Below are 21,281 nucleotides of genomic sequence, written 5' to 3' on the forward strand. Positions count from 1 at the left end.
AAATATTCAAAGAATAATAAAGGACAGCACATTAACTGGATTGTAAATGCTTCCACATACAAATAGTATAACTGACAATGTATATACTCACATGTCTTCTGGCGTCCAGTGAAGCAAGAGTTTTATTTTTCCAGACTCCTCTTTTCTTTTAGCTATTACCTGACATTAACAGTTAAAATAAACATGATTTAAAAATCAAATCTGCAGAATATTTTCCTCACATTTATATTCCCTTGCTAGGTTTTATCCCAACTGAAACAACTATTTAGGAAATAAAAATTGTTTCATCAAAGACCGTGATAATTATATGCATAAGAAATCTATGTGTAGAACTGCTCAAATAGTTCTTAGTAAGGTTGTAACCCTTTCATTTAAATTTCCCTTAAAATTTCGTATTTGACATATCCAATAATCAGTGAATGAAAATACAGACGTATCTTGAAATTTACTTTTTTTTAAAAATCAGTCAAGATTTTGCAAAGTTATTTCAAAACTGAAATTAGTGAATAAGATCCACACATTTTATGTATAGTTATGAACATGAATGTGATGCTTTATGAAATACCTAAGGAGACAAAGTTACTGCCTGATGGAGCTTACAATCTCATTCCAACATTGTATCCAAAACCTAATGTTCCTTTAATTTATTCAGATTGCAGAATAAATCACTCAAAAGTTAGGAAATACTTTATGGATGTCTATGCAATCTTAATTCTTCCCCCTTGTACCTACAAACTGTTACTCCTGGGGGAATTCTGCACCACTGCACAATGCAAAATTTTGCAGAAATTAACGGTGTGTGCACAGAATTGCCTTTCCCCCACAGAAATGGGCTGAAGTGCTGCTCGCTGTCACTGGACTCTGCAGAGCCCAGCTTGCACGTAGAAGACTATGCTGGAGGAGGGGGAGGGAGCTAGAGGGTTCCTGGCAGCTGTAGTTCCCAGCATGCCCTGAGGGAAGGAGAGGGTGACACACAGGAAACTCCATACAAGCCTGGGACAGAGCATCAGGCTGTTTATCCCTCTGGATCCCTGGGCTCTGGGGGATGGGTGTCCGGGTAAGGGTGGATCCCGCAGCTAGGCTCTGCGGGGGGGGGGGGGGGGGGGGAGGAGAGAATATATCTGGGCTGGGAGGCCCCCGTGGTTGGGATCTGCGGAGGGGGGGGGGGGTTGGGTGTATTGGTTGGAGGCTCCCCCTCGCCCCCCGGTGGGCTGGGAGTGGTGGTGGTGGTGAAGGGGTTGAGGGTGTCTAGCCCCCTGGCTGGACTCTGCGTGGGGGACAGGGGACACCGGGTTGTCACAGGGGTTTCTTTAACACTCTACTCTTGGGGGAATGTGTGTGTTGGTCTATATTGTTACAGACATACTTAGGTATTTTGAAAAAAAATTATCAAAATATTGAAACGGGCATGATTATGTAGTGTTAGTTTGACAAAAGAAATGTGCAGAATGATTTTTTTGGGGGCACACGCTTTTTATTTTGTTGGCGCAGAATGCCCCCAAGAGTTCATTTTCTTTCTCTCTCTCTCTCTCGACAGATAAAAGTGTATATACACAAATTAAGGTTGCACAGGATTCCAGCTCCCCCAAAAGTAACATCCAAGACATTTAAAATGCAGAAGACATGGACACAGGTGGTAATATTCAAACAGAAAATGCTTCTCCCCACAAAGGGTTTTTAGGAGAAGATGAAGATTGTGTTTTTACAATTCAGACTAACTTACAGTAGGAGAGCATATCAGAAATTCTTGGCAGAAATTCACTTGACTCACTGTTCTACAGAGGATCATAAAATTAATTATTTGCAAACAAACCATTCTCTATCCTGCTGGTACTGGAGAGCACTTGCAAGTCTATTCCCACAAAATAAATCCTTACAGTCAAGGGCCAGATTTTTAAATATGGGATCCTATAGTTAGGTTTCAAAGTCTTGGCCAAGATTTAAATAAAACACGATGAAACCTAAGCATTAAAAAAGCATTAAAATACAAGTTAATGCAGACAGTTTACACATGCAGTGTATTTTCCTTAACACCAATGTGTTAATACTCACATTAAACTTTCCAATAACGTACAATCCAGGGTGGGCTGCTTGCTTTCTCATGTACTGGACTGTTCTTTGGCTCTCCAAGGCTGGACCTAACACTTATATACTATGCACACACACACTGTCGAAGAGCTGTACAAACACTAATCCTAACAATTCCTATGCATCTATGAACGCATGGCAGTCCATCGAATCCATGGCAGAGACTCTAAAGCCTGTGACGCTACCAATTCAGGGTATGTCCGATCCACAGATTACTGCTGAGCTTTTAAAGGTAGGTGCACTTGTTCTGCAAATGGCCTTTGCAAAATGTGCAGGATTAAAATCTAATGTCAAGAAGTTATGTAGATGTTTCAAAATGATGTTCCTAAACTGTGCCAGAACCGAAGCAGTTCCCATGTTACCATACCCAAGCAACTAATGCCCAAGCTATCCTCTCCAAACTAGTCCTATCCATGACATATTTTCCAGGACTCTAAAATAAAATAAGTGTGATGTCTATAGGCCAAGAGAGCTGAAAAAAAATATGGCCTAACCAAAACATTAAAAAAAATGGACACACTATTTTGGAAGTGTCACACTTCACATGACTTGTCAAAGGCCCCTGGAATCTAATAAAAGAAGATCTGCCTTTGCTCAAAGACCTCATAAATAATTTGAAGAACAAACAAATTTCTTAAAAAATAATATAGAAGTGAGGCAATGAGGGGGAAAATCAGTTTCAGAACTGAAAGTTGATTGTGACAACTATAAAGAAAATGGCATCTTTGCTTAATGAGAGACTAAATCCTTTGTATTCTTGGATACAAAAATTGTGCAATTAAGAAGGTATTCACCACGATGGAAGATGTTACTAATCACCCAGACACTGATGCTAAACTTATTTTAATCACTTTGCAAGACAGGAAGAGTCTCAGAGTAACAAAATGAAACAGATAGAAAAAAAGATTGTTTTCATTGTGGCAGACAGCAGGAGTACACAGAAATTGCTGGCTGCAGATGCAAGTATACATGTCAGAATTCTGCAGCTTCAATATTGCAAAGGGACAACCATCCAGCACATACCATTAAATTCCACTGAAGTGATCTTGCTGTCCCAAATAAGCCCTGCTTGTTGAAATCAAACTATCAATAGAAATTTGTTTACTTAATTGAGACTGTTACGTAACAATTTTGCATGTTTTCAGACACTAAGGAATGAGCAGGCACAAGACAGGTTAATTTGCTACTTGAAAAATTCCACTTTGTTTGATATTGAACCTTTCAAATGACAACTTTTTTTCACTTTATTCAAATCACGTGTAACACATTTGAAAGTAAAAAGAAAAGGAGTACTTGTGGCACCTTAGAGACTAATGAATTTATTTGTTAGAGTTAGTCTCTAAGGTGCCACAAGTACTCCTTTTCTTTTTGCGAATACAGACTAACACGGCTGCTACTCTGAAACCTGACATTTGAAAGTGGAGACCCAGGCACTAGGATTCTATTACAATCCTACTGACACTATGAATTCAGAGAACTGACCTACCTTTTCAGTGGTCTATATGCAACCATTCTAGAAAGTAATAAGATTGACTCATTCATCAATATCATGCCATCAACAGGACAGTGTAAAAAAAATTTTTTTTCAGAGTAATCAAGTCTCCAGATATGCCTACACTTCCAGGTATGTGCAGTCACGTTCATAACAAAAGGCTGACTTGATTCAATTTCATATCCCCTTTCCTTTAAGCTGATTTGACAGAAAGCATGAACGCTTTCAGAATAAGCTTGAACTGTTTTTTTTCTAGTACACTTAGGCTGATGACATGGTGCTTATCTGTGGATAAGAACACTGATAGTTACCTGTCACTTGAATTGATTTAATTAGATTTCACCTTCACTACAAAACAGGAATTAGTCTTCTTGCCAGGGAAAGGCTTTCTGTATAATTTTGTTCCATAAAAATATTTCGACTCTAATTATGCTTGCTTTTAAGTTACCAATGGATACTTAAAGACAGAAGACAAAACTGGGTGATTTCATTTACCAAAAGAAAAGCCAATCATACAAATCATAGATAAAACTAAATATAGTAAATTTAATTATACCGACGCCTGGTCTACATTACAGAACTAGGTCGATGCAAGTCAGTTTATATCGACCTATGTAAGTGTCTACACCAGTGGTTCTCAACCCACAACCCATTTGTCGCCCGATCAGCAACAGCTGCAGCCCATGTGACATCCTCTGTGCCATACAGGTAGGATATATATTGTGTGGATGTGATCCACGTTACACAAAGAGAGCTGCATATGCGGCCCACAATGGTAAATAGGTTGAGAACCACTGGTCTACACTAACATTTTGCTCCGCTGACTTAACTGCCCTGCTGTGCTGACTTAACACTGTTGCTTACATTGACTATTATAGGCTTTCCACAAGCCATCTCACAATGCCCCACACTGACAGTACAATCAGTACAAGCACTCTTGGTCAGGACACGCACTGCTGACACAAGGAGTAAAGTGTAGACATGCACCAGTGATGTAATTAGTGTGGCAGCTGTATGCCGAAGTAAGTTAGGTCAAGTCAATTTTGTAGTGTAAACATGCCCCGAGGTATCAAACAAAACATAGAATTGAGGTCTACATTTAGGTTTACTAGAACGTTTGTGTATTTTTCTCTCCTTATTTGTACCTTCAAAAACTCATCTACAGCTGCTTTTAATATCACACTAATGTACAAATTTTCAAATATGTATAATTGTCTAATATACTGTTAAGCTTTCCAAGCATTCTGCCTCTGAATGTAGTCTTTCATCACCTGAGATTCCAGGGCTGGCATCTACTTTACTAGTTTTTTAATTAAAGAGATATGAGGATTTTTGAAAAACATGGATTATTCACAATCATTTTGCTTAAAGACAGGAAAACACTGCCATTGGCTAGAAATCCACAATAATGAACAAATATGTTAGACACACGTGATATAAAGTCAAGGATATAGAAAATTATTGGCCTCTGAGGACATTTTAAATGCAGTTTTTATTTCCATAGAAATAAAATACATTAATTATACCATACACATTGTTTATAACTGTTTTTTAGAAAATATTTCACCTTTGGCTTCTTTAACAAGAAAATAATTGCATAAAAGAACGGTGTCTGAGAAGAACTAGCATTGCAACAAGTTCATAAAGTGATGGGCATCAAAGGTTACACTCGTAAAGTACCTTCTACTAAGGGAGGTGGCAATTATTGACAAATTACTATTAAATGTCAAAAACTAGATGCTTCCTATATTTTTGCACAAAAATATGGGAAATTATCCCACCAACGGGATAGAAAAAGCAGGAAGTAGTAATACTGAGAGACCTAGCGTGATCGCAGCAGGAAATTAAGACGTTTGCAGTGCAATATGGCAGCAAAAAACAGTCATCAACATTTTGGAGTATCACACCATGGAGCAAGTGAATAACAATTCCTTTCTGTAGAGCTGTAGAATATTAGGTTCAGTTCTCCATAGCCTCTGAATTTTGCTCAGGGGGTGGAGGGTGATCGCTAGTGAGCTGGCTCAGCCCTGGTGTCAGAGCAGTCTTGAGGCTATTCTAAATTATACCAGTGGGAGATTAGCATAGCAGAGCTCTGCCCCTGCTTTCTACTCTGGCACACCTCCTGCTGGACCAGATACCACCTCCACTGGGTTTATGCCAATGAAGAGTTTCCTTTTTTAAAGTGAATTCTTCACTTGGCATTTACTTCCAGAATCTGTACACCTCTTTGTGCCTCCTGAGCAGCAAAGACAGTTGCTTTTTTCCATAACTCGTGTTCTTCGAGACGTGTTGCTCATGTTCATTCAACTTTGGTGTGTGTGCTCGCCAGCAGTAGTTGTAGGGTCCGGCTCCGGCACCCCCTGGAGTGGCGCGCACATGCCACGGTATATAAGGTGCCACCGGCTCCCGCCACCCTGTTCCTTCTAGTCGGAAACTCCAACAGTGGGGAAGGAGGATGGGTCGTGGAATGGACATGAGCAACATCTCGAAGAACACTAGTTACGGAAAAAGGTAACTGTCTTTTCTTCAAGTGCTTGATCATGTCCATTCAACTTAGGTGACTCCCAAGCAGTACCCCTCGACGGTGGGTAGGAGTTCACAGACGTGTAGACTGCAACACAGCTCTGCCAAACCTAGCGTCGTCCCTGATCTGCTGAGTGATGGCACAGTGGGGTGTGAACGTGTGCACCAAGGACCACGTTGCGGCTTGACAGATGTCCTGGATCAGGAAGTGTCCCAGGAAGGTTGCCAAAGATGCCCGTGCTCTGGTCAAATGGCACTCCCGCCAACTCACAGCATGTGCAAATGCAAGAGGTGATCCAGTTGGAAATGCTCTGTGTGGACACCGGGAGGCCCTTCATTCTATCAGCTGTAGAGATGAAAAGCTGAGTCGACTTACAGAAAGGCTTTGTCCCATCTAGGTAGAAAACCAGGGCCCTTCTTGCATCCAAAGTGTGAAGGCGCCTCTCTTCACCAGTCTCATGGGGCTTGGGGCAGAAGACCAGAAGAAAGATGTCCTGGCTCATGTGGAAAATAGACACCACTATGGGAAGGAGGACTGCGTGGGGCCTGAACTGAACCATATACGGTGCTTCGGAGGTCAGGGCTCGCAGCTTGGAGACTTGACTTACTGACATCACTTCCACCAAAGCTACCTTCCACGATAGGTGGGACAGGGTGCATGAAGCGAAAGGCTCAAAGGGCGGGTCCATGAGCCTGGACAGAACCAAGTAGAGATCCCAATGAGGAACCGGGGATCGAACTTGTGGAAAAAGTCCCTCAAGACCGCTGAGGAACCTGACCCTCATGTCGTGAGAGAACACTGTCTGCCCTGGATTGGCGGATGAAAGGTGGAAATGGCCGGCAGATGCATCCTGATAGAGGAGTCTTAGACTTAGACTCCCCTCAAATGAAGCAGGGAGTCTAAGATTGACTGCATTGAAGAATGCCAAGGGAAGATGCCCTGTTTGGCCGCCCAGCAACAGAACCTCATCCACTTTGACCGGTAAGTCTGTCTAGTCGAGGGCTTTCTACTCTCAAGGAGGACCTTCTGGACCACTTCCGAACAGGCCCATTCCTCAGGGTTCAGCCTCACAACATCCATGCTCTGAGGTGGAGGTACACAAGGGTTGGGGTGTAAGAGTCTACCATGATCCTGTGACAGCAGGTCTGGTCAGTTTGCAGAGGCCACAGAGGGATCGCTGCCAGGCTCGACAGCGTCCCGAACCAGTGCTGGCGAGGCCACGCTGGGGCGATCATGATAACCTGAAGTCTCCTCTCTCAATTTTCGCTAGGACCTCGCTGATGAGTGGAATCGGCGGGAACGTGTACGTCAGGCTTCCTGCCTATGGCAGGAGGAAGGCATCGGACAGGGAGCCCTTGCCCAGTCAGGCAGGTCGCCCTCAGGCGTACGCTCAAAATGAGCACTTGCCTGCCTGCTTATTGCAGGCCAAGCTCAACTGAGAAGGCTGGTGGCTAAGACGCCCAAGAGAGGGTCCAAGGGCTCCTCTAACTCCTCCGCCTGAAGACCCAGGTTGCCTGCGACCCTCTTCAGTAGTTCCTGGTGCGCTTTAGCGTCATCCGAAGGAACCGGGAGAGGGGACCCTGTTATAGCCTCGTCTGGCGACGAGGAAGATGCTGGTGCCGTAGGGTCCTTCGCAACCCCTGGTGGCCTGCTCCCCTACTCCCTCTTGAACCTGTGGCTTCCTTGCGCCCAAGGCTTCGTGCACTGGAGGAGGGTAGGAGAGAGAGGCATCTGGTCTCTGAGGCTCCAGACACAGCGCAGGCCGTCTGAAAGGGCTATTCATGGGTACCACGGCACTGGTCACTGTGCCTGGTACTGAAGCTTGTCCCACTGTCAGGGAACCTCGTTCTGAACCAGGGCTGGATCCTGAGCAGTCGCTCCAGGAGACCAGGATAGCAAGGAATGGTGACTCTGCCCTGACTGATGCCGGTCACTCCATCTGGAGTCTGATTTGGAACGGGGTCTTGGGGACCGGTGGCTCTCGATGGAGCCACAACGGCCTGCAGTCAGCAATCTATATCTGGCACTTGACCAACAGTACTGGGAGTCAGAACAGGCCCGGTGCCACGAAGCACCCGCACAGGGTGATGCCCTTCTAGGGGATTGGTGGCGGTCCAACGAATGGTAGCGTCAATCCCTCAATGGGTCCCTAGAGCGGTACTGTGGTCTCAGAAATACTGGGTGCCGGGACCGGTACTCCTACTAGGGGCATGTGCCTCTAGAGGTTTGGGCCCGGTTGCCAGCGAGCTGCGCCTTGAGCCTCTCTGCCCGTGCCCAAGGTCCGGGGACCGAATGGGACTGCGCTGTCTGCCTTTAAGGTCAGCGGCGTCACGGCTACGAGAGGGCGAGCGCTGGTGGAACGTCCCCCGCGACGGGGAACGGTGCCACTGAGATGGAGACTGTGGTGGTCCAAACACAGGTTTACTCCATGACCGAGAAACTACAGGAGTTGGTGTGGGAAGTACGGGGAAGAAACACTATCTCCTGCAGGGCCTCCGGTGCGGACGGTACCCAAAGCCAGCGGAGGCCTCTGTCACTATCCGGGGTGGCTGGCGGGGAGCGGGCTGGGCTACCCTGCTCAACCAGAGCTTGGGCCTGAAATCCCGATGGGGGTGAAGAGTTGCTCGGCACAGGTCCTTACCCGCACCTTTGGGGGAGGCTGGAGACCGGCCTTGTCCCTCCTACTTGGGCTTCTTGGTTGGAGCCACGGATGGGGACTGGTGCAGGCCAGTGGACGGTCCCGATGAGGCACTGCGTACTGAGGTCACAGTGCTTGGTGCAGAGTTGGAGCATTGCTCCACCGCCGGGGTAAGGGCCAACTCCATAAGGAGCGCTCTTAAACGAATATCGCGCTCTCCTTCTTAGTCCTTGGCTTGAAGGACTGGCAAATTTTGCACTTTTCCACTAACGTGCCCTTCGCCCAAGCAACGCAGACAGCTGCTGTGCGGATCACTAATGGGCACGGACCTCTTGCAGCGATCACAGGGCTTAAAAGCCTGGGGACCAGGGCATGCCCCGTCCTGAGGCAAAGTCCTGTTCGGGACTTACGAAGTCTCTAGCTATAGCTAAGGGATTTACTAACGCTAACAGAAAACTATATACACTATAATACAAGAATTAATGAGTTTGCACGAACGAGAAAGTAACAGCGTTAGCTGAAGCAGAAACAGTGCCAGCACCATCACTGGCGGCAAGAAGGAACTGAGAGTGGGGGGAGCCAGCAGCACCCCATATACTGCGGCATGTGCACGCCACTCCAGCGGGCGCCAGAGCCAGTTCCCTATGGATACCGCTGGGGAAAAAACTTCCAGCACTGGTGCATGAGGCAAGAACACACACCTATGCTGAGTGGACATGAGCAAGCACTCGAAGAAGAATGGCTCTATCTGACCAAAGAATCTGGCTCGCTGTGTTGAATACTGGATATAACACAGCTAGAATGATAATGAAACTGGAGTTCTGAGACTGAGCAACAAAAACCACTAGGGTCTGGAGAAAATGACTTACAAAGAAAGATTAAGATAACTAAATATTGTATTTGGGTTACGAGCTTATGTGGATGGGGTAACAACAAATTAATTCAGAATTAAAGGAATGTTAAAAGAATACCTTCCTCACTGAGATTTCATTTTATCAAAATAGAATGAATTTTGCCCTTTTGAGATTTTTAATCCCCTGTTTTAGAATATCAAACTTTGATCTACAGTAAATTTAAATGGCCATTGTAGCCCTAGAATTCCAAAATTAGAAACCATATTGACTTCTTAGGTTAACAGTATTCAATCTTATTTTTACTAGTTTGTGACATACAGAAAAGGATTCAGTTCAACACATGGTTATGTAAATTTAGCTTAAAATTAAACAGAAAATTAAATATTGTTTGCATTTTATTATAAAACCCTGTATCTATCGTCATTGTAATTTTAAGGAGCATTCCAGTAGAAAAATTAAAGGCACTGTATGAATATTTAAACTTCTACAATGTACTCATCTTCAGACACATAAAAAGTTATTTCATATTTGGGGTTTTTTTAATACACCATGCCAACAATAACATAGTTCCCAGACAAGAAAATCTAAAATAATCACACAAGATTCCCCAACACTGGTCAAGCTGGGTTCACTGGTAAAACATCCAGCATTCCCTAGTCGTCAACATTATGTCCTGACGAAGGGTATAAGTACCAAATTCAAGGACCTTATGTGGAGAAAAACTTGTTCCACCTATATGTCCTCAGATGAACATAGCTAAGGACAGTCAACTTGAGATTCCCTTCTGATTTCAAACTGCTGTCTTAAGACCCAAGGAGAGAAAACTTCTAAAATGTGCTGGATTAGAGTTTCAAACTTTGATCGGCTGTAACTTTAAATGGCCAGAATCACCCTGGAAACACTGCACCTCCAAACTTACATTATAAATAATTTCCTTTCTAATTTCCTTTCACTTTCTCTCATATATGTAACTTCTAAGATGTACTGAACTCAATCCATAAGGGGCGTGAGAAGATCAAAGTCAACACCATGTGTGCATACTGGAAGAAAGCATATACTGATGCATGAGTGTAACATGCTCCCAGCAAGATGCATTTTTAAGTAAGGAGGCTGAAGTTTTTGAAGGGTTTCAAAGTACTGCCACACCTATACAGCACCACAATAATAGAAAAAAAAGGGCACAGATAACTCACAAGAGTTATAATCAAAAGGAAGCATCACTACCTCCTTGACAAGTGCTGGTTACTAACATTTTAAACATGTAGCAGCACGTAAGAGATTAGGAAAATGCTCATATTCACAACTTGAGTAACAAAACGTTGGCTTGTACCATCATTACCATTTCTTTCAGTTGCTTCCCCCAGCCTACCAACTTTCTCTTTGCCTTATTAAGGTTAAGATTCTGCCAAACAGCTCTCAATGCCTTCTTTCTCAGTGAGCACTCAGAGAGCCAAATCAACTACACTGTCAAGGTCTGGCAAAATGGGATAATAACGGGCAAGATAATCTGCATCAAGCAATGGTCACTTTAGCAAAACTTTGTCTCTCACCAACAGAAGTTGGTCCAATAAAAGATATTACCTCACCCTCTCTCTGAGAAGGAACTACGTTGATTTGAAAACTGTCTGACAGTAAATGCTGTCAAAAGATAAATGTTTAGCAAAACTGTATGATGGTGGGTATGAGGAGACAGACCAGGAAGCACCACAACCCATCCCTTCGGCTCCGGAGCCAGGAAAACCGTGCCTGCCCCACCAGAAGCTGAGGGGCAGGACAGGGAAGAGGAAGTACAAAAGGTGGGCCTGGGAGCTCAGCTGCGCTGGAGCTGCCAACAGAGACAGAGGCTTCTCCCCTGCTGCTGGAGTGCAACATTGAGAAGGAGCTCCCGGTGCTGCCTCCTGAGGACTGGCCAGAGCTCCCAGGGCTGCTGGCCGACCGAGGCACCGACAAGCGGCTCGGGCTACCGCTGATCACCAATCCTGGGGAGATGGAGGACACCTACAGCATGGAGGTACGTACCTCCCCAGCGTTTGGAAGTAGCCTGGGGAAACTAGATGACAGTCTGCAGGTGAATCCCCGCTGACCCAATGGTGGACCACTCTGCCATCATTAGGGCCCTGGGCTGGGACCGGTGGAGTAGGATGTGGGGGGGTCTCCCTGCGACCGCACTCCTGGGGCGGCGGCCTCCCCACATTAGGCCAGGAGGCCTATGTTTGGTGCTCACCCCTGCCTGAGCATCGTGACTGCCTTACCAATCTGTCCTGGCTGCAGGCCAGAGCCCCTAACTGCTTGCTGCCCTGACTGAGGGCCTTGGCTTACAGACTGTGTTACTCTGTCCCGATTTCAGTTCAGAACCCTTAACTGTTGGTGCCATGCCCTGCCTGAGGGCTAGGGTTCATAGACTCGCCATTGCCCTGCCCGGATCAAGCGGACTGAGCTCTCAAGACTGCTAATACCCACTAATTGATTGCAGTGCTAAGGGCTCCACTGCATGGCCTCCCTCTGAGAAACCAGAAGGGACAGCCATGCAGGATTACACGAGGTATGTTAGGGGACAAAGAGCAAAAAGTACACATGCCACTGGGTTCACAGCAGGGTGGATAAAAATCAATGTTTTTAAGAACGTATTTTTTTACTTAAATCGTATTTTTTTTATAAATTGCTTTTTGAGGAAAAAACCTATCTAAAGATAGTTTTAATTAAGATACATAATAGCTCAATCTAATTCTATAGTATGAGACAATATATTCATGTAATGTTAAGAAAAGTTTTGTAAATGAGTTCCAACAGTTCATGGATTAGGGACCCAATCTTATGGGGTTCCAGGGGCTTCTGTATAGATTATTTAGGTTAATCTTTCTATCTACCCAACGGGACTCAGTGATCAATCTAGAAGATACCATCAGAGATGCTTAGTTTTGCAGTTCTCAAACTGTGGATTTGTATCTCCACAGATAACATGCTTGTTAAAAACAAAAATGTTTTTAAATAAATATATAGAGGTGAGAAATAACAGACCTCAGCCTTACTGTTCCTCTGCAAATTTCTGTACACAGAGTCAATCCCTTACCTCTCTCTAAAAGTACAAAGTTTCAAAAAGTTCAATGAATAGAAGATTGTTGTGGGCAGAATAGATCTGGACAAGGAAAAGAAGTCTGGAGATAAATGTGAGAAGCAAGAGACATATGCTTTTTTGTTAAAATATTATATGTTTGCTGTTGAAGAAAAAAATCCACAATACTTAATGTTGTTGTTTTAGTTAAATAAACAATTTAAATGTTTGTCTGGTGATGTTCTCCTCCTAAGTGGTGGAGTGGTGGGTGAAATTCTGTGGCCTGCGTTATGCAGGAGGTCAGACTAGATGATCATAATGGTCCCTTCTGACCTAAATATCTATATCTATCTATAATATAGCATGGCAAGAAAATCCTCCAAATATTAATGATTAACCTCTTGAACTGGAGATAGTTCACCTCCCAATGACTTCATAAATATCTGCTTCAATTACCATTGGTAAATGAAATAATCAAACAATCATTCATTTTCTGATATAGCTGTAAAACTAATCTGAAAAGTTTTCAAAATAAATCACTGTTTAAAAATGTACACTATGTATCTTCTAAAAATGAAACCGACATCTATCTGAGTTGTGAAGAATATGTATTAAGGCTTATAACGACCAACAAGAATGCACTTTTATGTAGAAATCCATGAATAAATCGAGTCTTCCTGACTCGTGAGTTAAATCATGATTTATATCTTGATTGAAATCAAATCCACCCGGGTGCACAGAAATAGAGGCTTGGACTTCTGGATGGAAGCTCCACACAGACAGCTCATTCAGAACTTCAGGGGTGAATCTGAAGCATTAGCAGCTAACTCCTGGGAAATGGAAGAAGGTTAGTCAGTTGGTTCCTGTGAGGAGAAGCAGCACTGATGGGCTTTTATAAGCTTAGGCTGTCCTCAGTGGAGTATGAAGGAGAAAGGTTACTGAATGTTGTTGTTTTGTTAGTATTATATTTACTCTTGTTAAATAACAGTTTTGTCAAGCCCCGGGACTGCAGGTATAGTCTATCAGTGAGTTTTGAAGAGACCTGCAGGGCCCTCAAAAAAGAGTTAAGAAAAGCAGCCAGCAATGGTTGATATTTACAGGCAAGTTTCTAAGATTAGAGGGGCAAAAAGGACACACTGGTCCCACAGGTGCTTAATACGGTGTGCAGGAATGGGCAGGTCGTGACAAAGAGCCCGTTTATTTTTTTAAAGTGGAAGGCTATAAGGAACAGAGGATCAACTGAAATCAGAATTGTATGTGAACAGAGGTGATCAATGCAAGAAACCAGTGCCTCAATAGCCCTCTAGAATTAACAGTAACTGATAGGCTCAAGGTCAAGATGCTGATTATTTTATAATGGAGAAGTTAATAACGACTATCCATTACAGATTAGTACATAGTTATAGCATGCAATTAGATATATACGTTATGAAAGGTATATTTTATGGGTTTTTCTAGACAAAAATTCTAAATCCAATTCACTCTTTAAAAAAATGTTTCTTGCAACTTGTATCATCAGCTTCTTACCCTTACAAAACATGGATTACTTGGTATCCTAAAAAGAGAGCTGAATAACTAGTTTGACAGGGATGACAGATTCTCTACTCACACTAAGTAAGAACACTTTTACTAACATGAACACGGTTCATTGGCTTTTCTTTTTAGAGTTTTAATTTTTATCCCCTAAATTTCCACACTAAACTGACCAGAACTCTTTCCCTGAAAGACAGAAACCTCTAAAATCTTGAAAAGTCAAGTTAAAATAGATTACCCAATCAGCTACAGAACCCACTCATCTATCAGAAATAGTGCTGCATTAGTATTTAGTAATTCTGACTCTCCCATGGATCTAATTTGGAGAGGACCAGAGTCACAAGTAGTGCTCATTTCATGGTGAAAACCATGAATACATGTACAGTCAGGAGTGTGCAAACCAGCCACTGTAATATTAGCAACTAGAATATGGCTTCTGTCTGTAAAATCCACAATATAACTAAAATAGTAGAAGCTAGGTTTGCTGTCACCATACAGCTGTGAAGACTTGAAGGTCCTCTTTAAAAGAAAAACACTATTTTTAAAGCTAAATTTATTCCACTCACGTGAAGTATTCTATTTGTAAGTGTACCATTCACCCTGTTGTAAAAAACAAAACATTTTATTATGGAAGAGATAATAATTTTAAGTGGGTGAGTTATGTATAGTACTATTTCTTTTACAAAAGTTATATACCTTTCTTATAAAATACTTACACTGTATATAGGAATCTAGTTGCAGAGGGGAACTGAATTACAGTATATCTACTATTACAGTACTGATCATCTGAAAGTCTTTCCAGTTAGGAATCAGAAAGGTTAATTATAGATAAATGGTAATCTGCTGACCTCTTCTGGAGAGCAGAAAAACCCCACCTTCAAAAAAAAAATTGGCAACAACTGAACTTCCTGCATTCCATTGCAATTACATTATTGATTTCACATTTTTAAACATCTTTGGAATGGTCTGCGATAAGTGGAACCAGCAAGAAACAGAACTCTGAAATAAACCCAGAAGATATAGTAATTATTTTTATACTTCTAACTTGCCTGCAGAGAAAATACAAATACCCAAAGAGATGGGAAAATGTATATTAACATTCAAAACAGTATACTTTTCCCACAATTTCTGTGTAACACTAGTTGTGTTCAAAGGAGAAGTTTCACAAAGCTGAAGTCTATTGGAAGCCAGAAATCTCTCGTGGGAGAAGTGGGTCAGCCTTCAAATATTCCAAAAGGAAGTAATTCTATCAATTTCAAAGCTAGTCATAAATGAAAAAAACATCATCTTGAGAAAGCAACATCTGAGGCAGACAAACTACAAATTGCAGGTTTGAACAGAGATTAGAATCTATTACTGATAGGTAAACAGAATGTGATATCTTGTGTTTTCTACTTAGCTCAATTATGAAGAGAGTCCACATGCCAACAACAAAGATGACAGTAACCAATTCTGAGTTTAGAAAAGAAAAAAAAATAGGAAGAATGTAAACATGGAAGCATCTAGTCAAAGTAAGCAGCAACCACTATAGCCAAACAGCCTAGTCAGATAGGAAGATAGGTAAAGTTTTATCACAAAAATCTTGCTCGAAGAATTCTATTTTGATAAAGTTATATCACCAAAGATCTAACATTTGAAATAATCTCTATAGTTTTAAAACAGTGATATTCAAAGCAAACCATCTCATATTTGACAAGAATTTATTATATACTACACAAAAACTTTAGTATGTAGTCTTATTAATGAAATAGTACCCCAACTGTCTAACTTATCCTGCTTACAGAGGAATAGGCTCAAAAATGTACAAAAGGAGTGCGTTCAGTAAGGGGTGAGTCATCAAATCTATAACCACTATTCCCAGATTTTTCACCCTAGAAAAGACTTCTAATTTTCTCCCACTGCAAAGACATTCATCATATGCAATACTGCAGTGTGCTGACTCCATTTTGTTCCACCTAGTTTCCAGGAGCCAAGTCCATTTTCTTTTGGATTTTTTCTTCCTTTGGCGTAAAAGGCTCTCACAGATTACAATTCCCATTCCCACCCCTATCTGAAGATGTCCTGTGTATGTGGGCGGTAGCACCATTTGCCAAACTGCATGTGACAAATTTGAAATTCTGTGTTAATGAGAGCTAGGCTAATATCTATGGGTATTTAAGTTGGCTATGACCTAAGTGACTAATGGCCTTGGGATCTAGTCAGTGCCCCACCTACCCACCATCTCATGAATGGCAGACTTGAGGAAGAGAAGGAAGCCCCCACCTCCAAAAGGTCAGTTTGTACGGGGCGGGGGGGGGGGGGGGGGGGGGGGGGGAGAGATGGGGGAAGGAGGGAGCCATTAGGGAGGGGAGCCATTCTGATCCCTATATTTCATCACTGATGGAACACTACCACACAATTTTCTGAAGTGAACCATGCTGACCTCTGCATGAGTGTATATTAATATCAGTCCTGTCCATCTACATATTCTTAGTAGGAAATCTAAAATACAATACTAAAAATATTACAGACAGTGAATTTTGATTAAGATACTTATCTTGGCCATAACTTTATAACGAAAAAAAGACCTTGATGTAGATCATGGTTGGACGTCCCAATCAGTCCACCAATAGTACCATACATAAACAAAACAAGCACACATACTTTATAGGACTTTGTTAATCATTTTTGATAAGTATATTTTCAACTATTCTCACTCTAGTATCCTTTTTTTGAATTTTTTTAATAGTAAGCCCTAAATATCCCACATACTAACATGAACTCATACTACGAAGCCAATGAAATGAGTTTTGATTGAGAAAACACCTTGAAATTAGAATTTTCATCACTACATATCTACTGTAAGATATTGCCTGTAAGATATTGCCCAAACCAAGGGCACAAAACTGGATCTCTCAAACCTAGGGCACAAAACTGGGATTACTGGAAATAATTGCCAACATACCTTAAAAATTAAATTCCTCCATTTCCTTGTTTTTAATAATAAGCTAAAATTCCCTATTAATAATATTCCACGTGCAAAAATATTAACAAAATCTTCACTAAGGTGAGAATTAGAATAATACCACTGTAGCCATTACACTTTCAGATACACAAATGCAAATATGAAGGAGGAAACAACATAATACTTACAGTACTATGAAATACAACACTATGGCCTTTTCCTAAACTTTCTATATGAGCTGAGAGGTTGAAGCAGATGGCTCGATGTCGTATGGCATCCAGTGTTTGTGCATCAAAGAAATCATGTGGTCTTGCTGGAAAAAAAAAATCCTTACTGTTAAATTCCAAGACATCGCAAGCATTCAAATACCTGCAAATACTTTATATATACACCAAAAGGCTGGGAAATGTCATTAATAAGTCAGTTACTTATACAAGTCAGTGAGCATCGTATCTTGTCAATATGATGTAAAAATTAATTTGGCTAAAAAAAAAAAAGAAGAAGAAGAGGGACTGACTCATAAAACTGGCTATCAAGTTTGCCTTTCAAGTTTGCTCAGAAAAATTTATTTTTAAAACTTTCACTTTAAAGTCCCAGCACAGCATCAATATGTGCACTAAACCTTACTGTTTTAAATCCTTTTGCTTTTACACTGCTGGAGTACATACTATTCTTTTTTAAACCTTCAGTATTAAGAGCAAGGATTTTATGATGGATTTACTGAAGAATACAGCTTCCCAGAAGTATTGCACTCTTCTAAAATAAAAAAATAAAAACTGAGTTCTACTGCTCACACTCCAAACAGATCAACTCCTTTTTAACAACTGGGAATCCAAATGTATGGCAAAAGAAATATTGGAATGCTTCCCAGCACTGCAATGAATATATTTGCAAACCTAATTCTCCAAAGCACCCTGAAGTGCTGTCCAACTAGTTTCATTACTGCTGCTATGACTTAATTTAAAGTATTATTTAAAAAGGGAACTCCTCATACTTACAACATACTAAAATAGCAATGGTAGACAAATTGCATGATACTCCAGCAGGCCCAGGGGAATCCAGGAAGTGGAATCTCATTAGAGGCCTAACTAAATTACAACTAAAGTTTACCCACTGTTACTCCAATTGTTTCAAAGACAGACAGACTGACTACACTATTCTATATGGAGTGTTGTTTCAGTCAATCTTTTTTAGGGCTGCAGAGGAACACACATCAAGTTTAAACAGCACTTCAACTATACTGACAGGGTAAGAAAATCAGTAAATGACAAGAAATTCTGACTCCCAAACCAGAGGGTTTATCTGTGGACCATTATATGTAAAAGTAGACTGAGGGTATATATTTTTTTTAAATCCATGTATTTATCAGATGCTTTTAAATCAAAGCACAAAGGACTAAGGCAAAATTAACACTGGTGTACTGGTACGTTTTTTGGTTTTTTTTTAAAAAAAGCCAGTTTTTACATTGTGCAGTACTTCGTTTTCTATTGTTTGATAATAAACAAATTTTTGATATTAAAACAAAAATGAACACTTGCCAGTTGTGCTCCAACCATTCCATCAGACCTTAAGTTTTAACTTACAGTTTTAGGTGAAGTGGTATTAACATCCTTCTGGTACTGTACAGTCATTGGTTTGTGAGCTGAAGGTTGGTGAACCAACAGAACTGATTTGTCTCAGGTATTAAAGACTTTTGTTTGTTTTTTGGCTAGAGGTGGACCTTAGTTGCAAACACTTCAAGAACTAGGAGTAAAAGGTTGCTATAGTATGTGATTTGCGGGGTTAACGGAAAATTGTTACATCTAAGCTATTTTTAAGAAAAGCAGAAAATTGCATCTAATTAAATGGTAATTGCAATTAAAAGTACATATTCTCATCTTATTCTGTTAAAAATACTTTAGGCTTTACCTAGCATACATAAATATCATATTAAAGTACATAATGTTAAGCTTTGCTGTACTAGTGACAATTTTAAAAAAATAATCCTTTAATTTCATGTGAAAATTTTAACAGTTTAACCCTGCATTTAATTAAATTTTCCATCTCTACTGAAAGATAAAGTAAAGGTTAGCTCATAAGAAAAGCAAATATTATAGCATGGGCTACATCACCATATAAATTGAAAATTATTTAAGTTTTTAAACAACTTCTACTCTTTTCCCCCCTCAAAAAAAAAAAGATTAATTATCAAATATTTAAGAACAATTATAAAAATTCTACTGGAAAAAACTATTTTCTACACTCTTAGGACCAATTACTGCTTAGACATTGGTTTTCACATGATGTGCCTTATTCTCTCAGAAATCAATAGTGCAAACTGGGCAATCATCTCAGTTGTAAATGCTCTCCTGCTGAAATCAGATAACCTAAAATTGTAGGCCTGGCCACAAGAGGCTACTGAAGCTACCATTTTTTATACTGAGACTTTATTCTGTCAGAGTTGTAATGGATGCAAAATGTACCTTTGTTTTAACACAAAGCTATAGCCTTGCACCCCAAATAGCCTTAATACTAATTTTCCTTGTTCATAATACAACCATAAAAACATTTTTGTATGAATAAAACATGTACAGTAATATTCTCAGGCAAGTATGGTATTTGTATTAGCACTATGAAGGCTTGATTTGGCGTAACACTTTTAAGCTTCCACAACTGCAGGGATTCTCAACCTTTTTCCACCCATAACCTCAAACCAGCTTCTTTCTTCTCTGATCCAGTATCTTGGATCCATTACTCCAATGATCCAAATGCTATCATATATCATTTTTTAAAAGTTCATTGTGCCATATGACACTCATATAAAAATAGATCTAAGCAATAATTCTATTATATTAAAAAAATAAGTTACCATTCAGTACTTGACAAATCCACTCACCAGTGGTGAGTAAGACTTTCTCTGGTGAATGGGGTGGCTTAACAGTCTCTACGGAATCTAAGCTTTCATTCTTAAAAAGTTAAATTTCGAGCTTTTGAGTTACAAATACACCTTTTCCAACTATGACTCAAACATAAACCAATGCAGTCTCCTTCCTGAATCTGCAAGTTGCATGAAACAAGGGTTGTAAGCTACACTTGAAGCCTGGTCACAGTGCATAGCCTGAGTAACCATGTTCTGTTTTAGGAATTTCCTCCAAGGCCTGGGCAGGACCCTCTGCTCCAGTAAACCATCTCTATAGCAATGGAACCAGTTCATAGCAGCTACAGGATAACACCATTTGGATCCAGGGGAAAAAAATTCAAATGGTATATCCAATATTTTTTATCTTTTCTACTTCATATCAAAATGTTTTGTACATCTCTGAGGCTAGGTTTCTCAGAATCAGTTAGCCACTCAACATCCAGGCCATAAGATGCAGAGATGCCAGATCTGGATGAACACTTCCAACTGTCCTGAGAAATCACGTTCATAGACACTGACATTTCTGGAGGATGTTTGGAAAGTTTCAGCCAGTCTGTGTATCAGTACTGTCTGGGCCTCGCTGGTACTAATAAAATCAGTACCGCATAGAGCTGGTCGGGAATATTTTGACAAAACATTTTTTCCCCTGGAAAATGTGAATTTGTCAAAACAAATTATTTGCAGGAAAAGGTTGGTTCCATCTATTTCTTCTACCCCCACCCCCACCCCGAAGCTGCCAAAATGTTTTGTTGCGACATTTTTTAAACATTTTCTAAACAAAAATCCAAGAAGTCATTTTGAGCAGGTTCAAAATTTAAGCTAATTACAAACAAAAATGGTGAAAAATCAAAAAAAAAAACGTTTTGATTAACTCAAACCATGTTTCTATTTTATTTATTTTTGGTTCACGAAAACTTTTGACATTGACTTTTTGTCCTGTTTCAGGGTGGGAATTTATTTTTTTTTTAAATCTCAAAGATCATCATGGGATGGGACAACTGTTTCCTGTCCAGCTCTATTATCAAAAATCTTGTTTGATTTTTCTCAAAAGCCTTGTTTAAAAAAAAGGGTAGGCGCGCATATATCACACCCCAGTTGATGGTATGAAAAATGTTTGAGCTTGGAATTCTGGGTTCTGACCCACTTAAACAGTAGGTTTGACTGTTATTTTCTGTGACAAACAAGTCTATGTCCGGCTGATCACAGCACCGGACTACTCTTTGAATGAGGAAATCCTTTACTGAACATGAGTGTCTG

General features: G+C 40.9%; 1 protein-coding gene across 7 annotated transcripts in view; it reads right to left on the reverse strand.

The window, feature by feature from the left end:
* Window positions 1-21,281, reverse strand: part of AEBP2 (AE binding protein 2) — a 90,217-nt gene that overhangs the window by 12,346 nt on the left and 56,590 nt on the right. For 5 of the 7 annotated variants that reach the window (XR_013347121.1, XR_013347122.1, XR_013347123.1 and 2 more), the window contains exons 5-6: window positions 17,314-17,438; window positions 92-159 (exon numbers count right to left, since the gene is read on the reverse strand). Coding sequence is in view for 2 of the 7 variants with exons in the window: in XM_077826577.1 (XP_077682703.1) it covers window positions 92-159; window positions 17,314-17,438 (193 nt within the window). In the remaining 5 variants the exon portion in view is untranslated. Of the gene's footprint in view, window positions 1-91; window positions 160-15,029; window positions 15,634-17,313; window positions 17,439-21,281 lie in introns of all 7 variants that reach the window. The other 2 variants (XR_013347125.1, XR_013347129.1) reach the window with 2 other exon arrangements.

Source organism: Eretmochelys imbricata, chromosome 1, assembly GCF_965152235.1.
Source record: "Eretmochelys imbricata isolate rEreImb1 chromosome 1, rEreImb1.hap1, whole genome shotgun sequence".
Lineage (NCBI taxonomy): Eukaryota > Metazoa > Chordata > Testudines > Cheloniidae > Eretmochelys > Eretmochelys imbricata.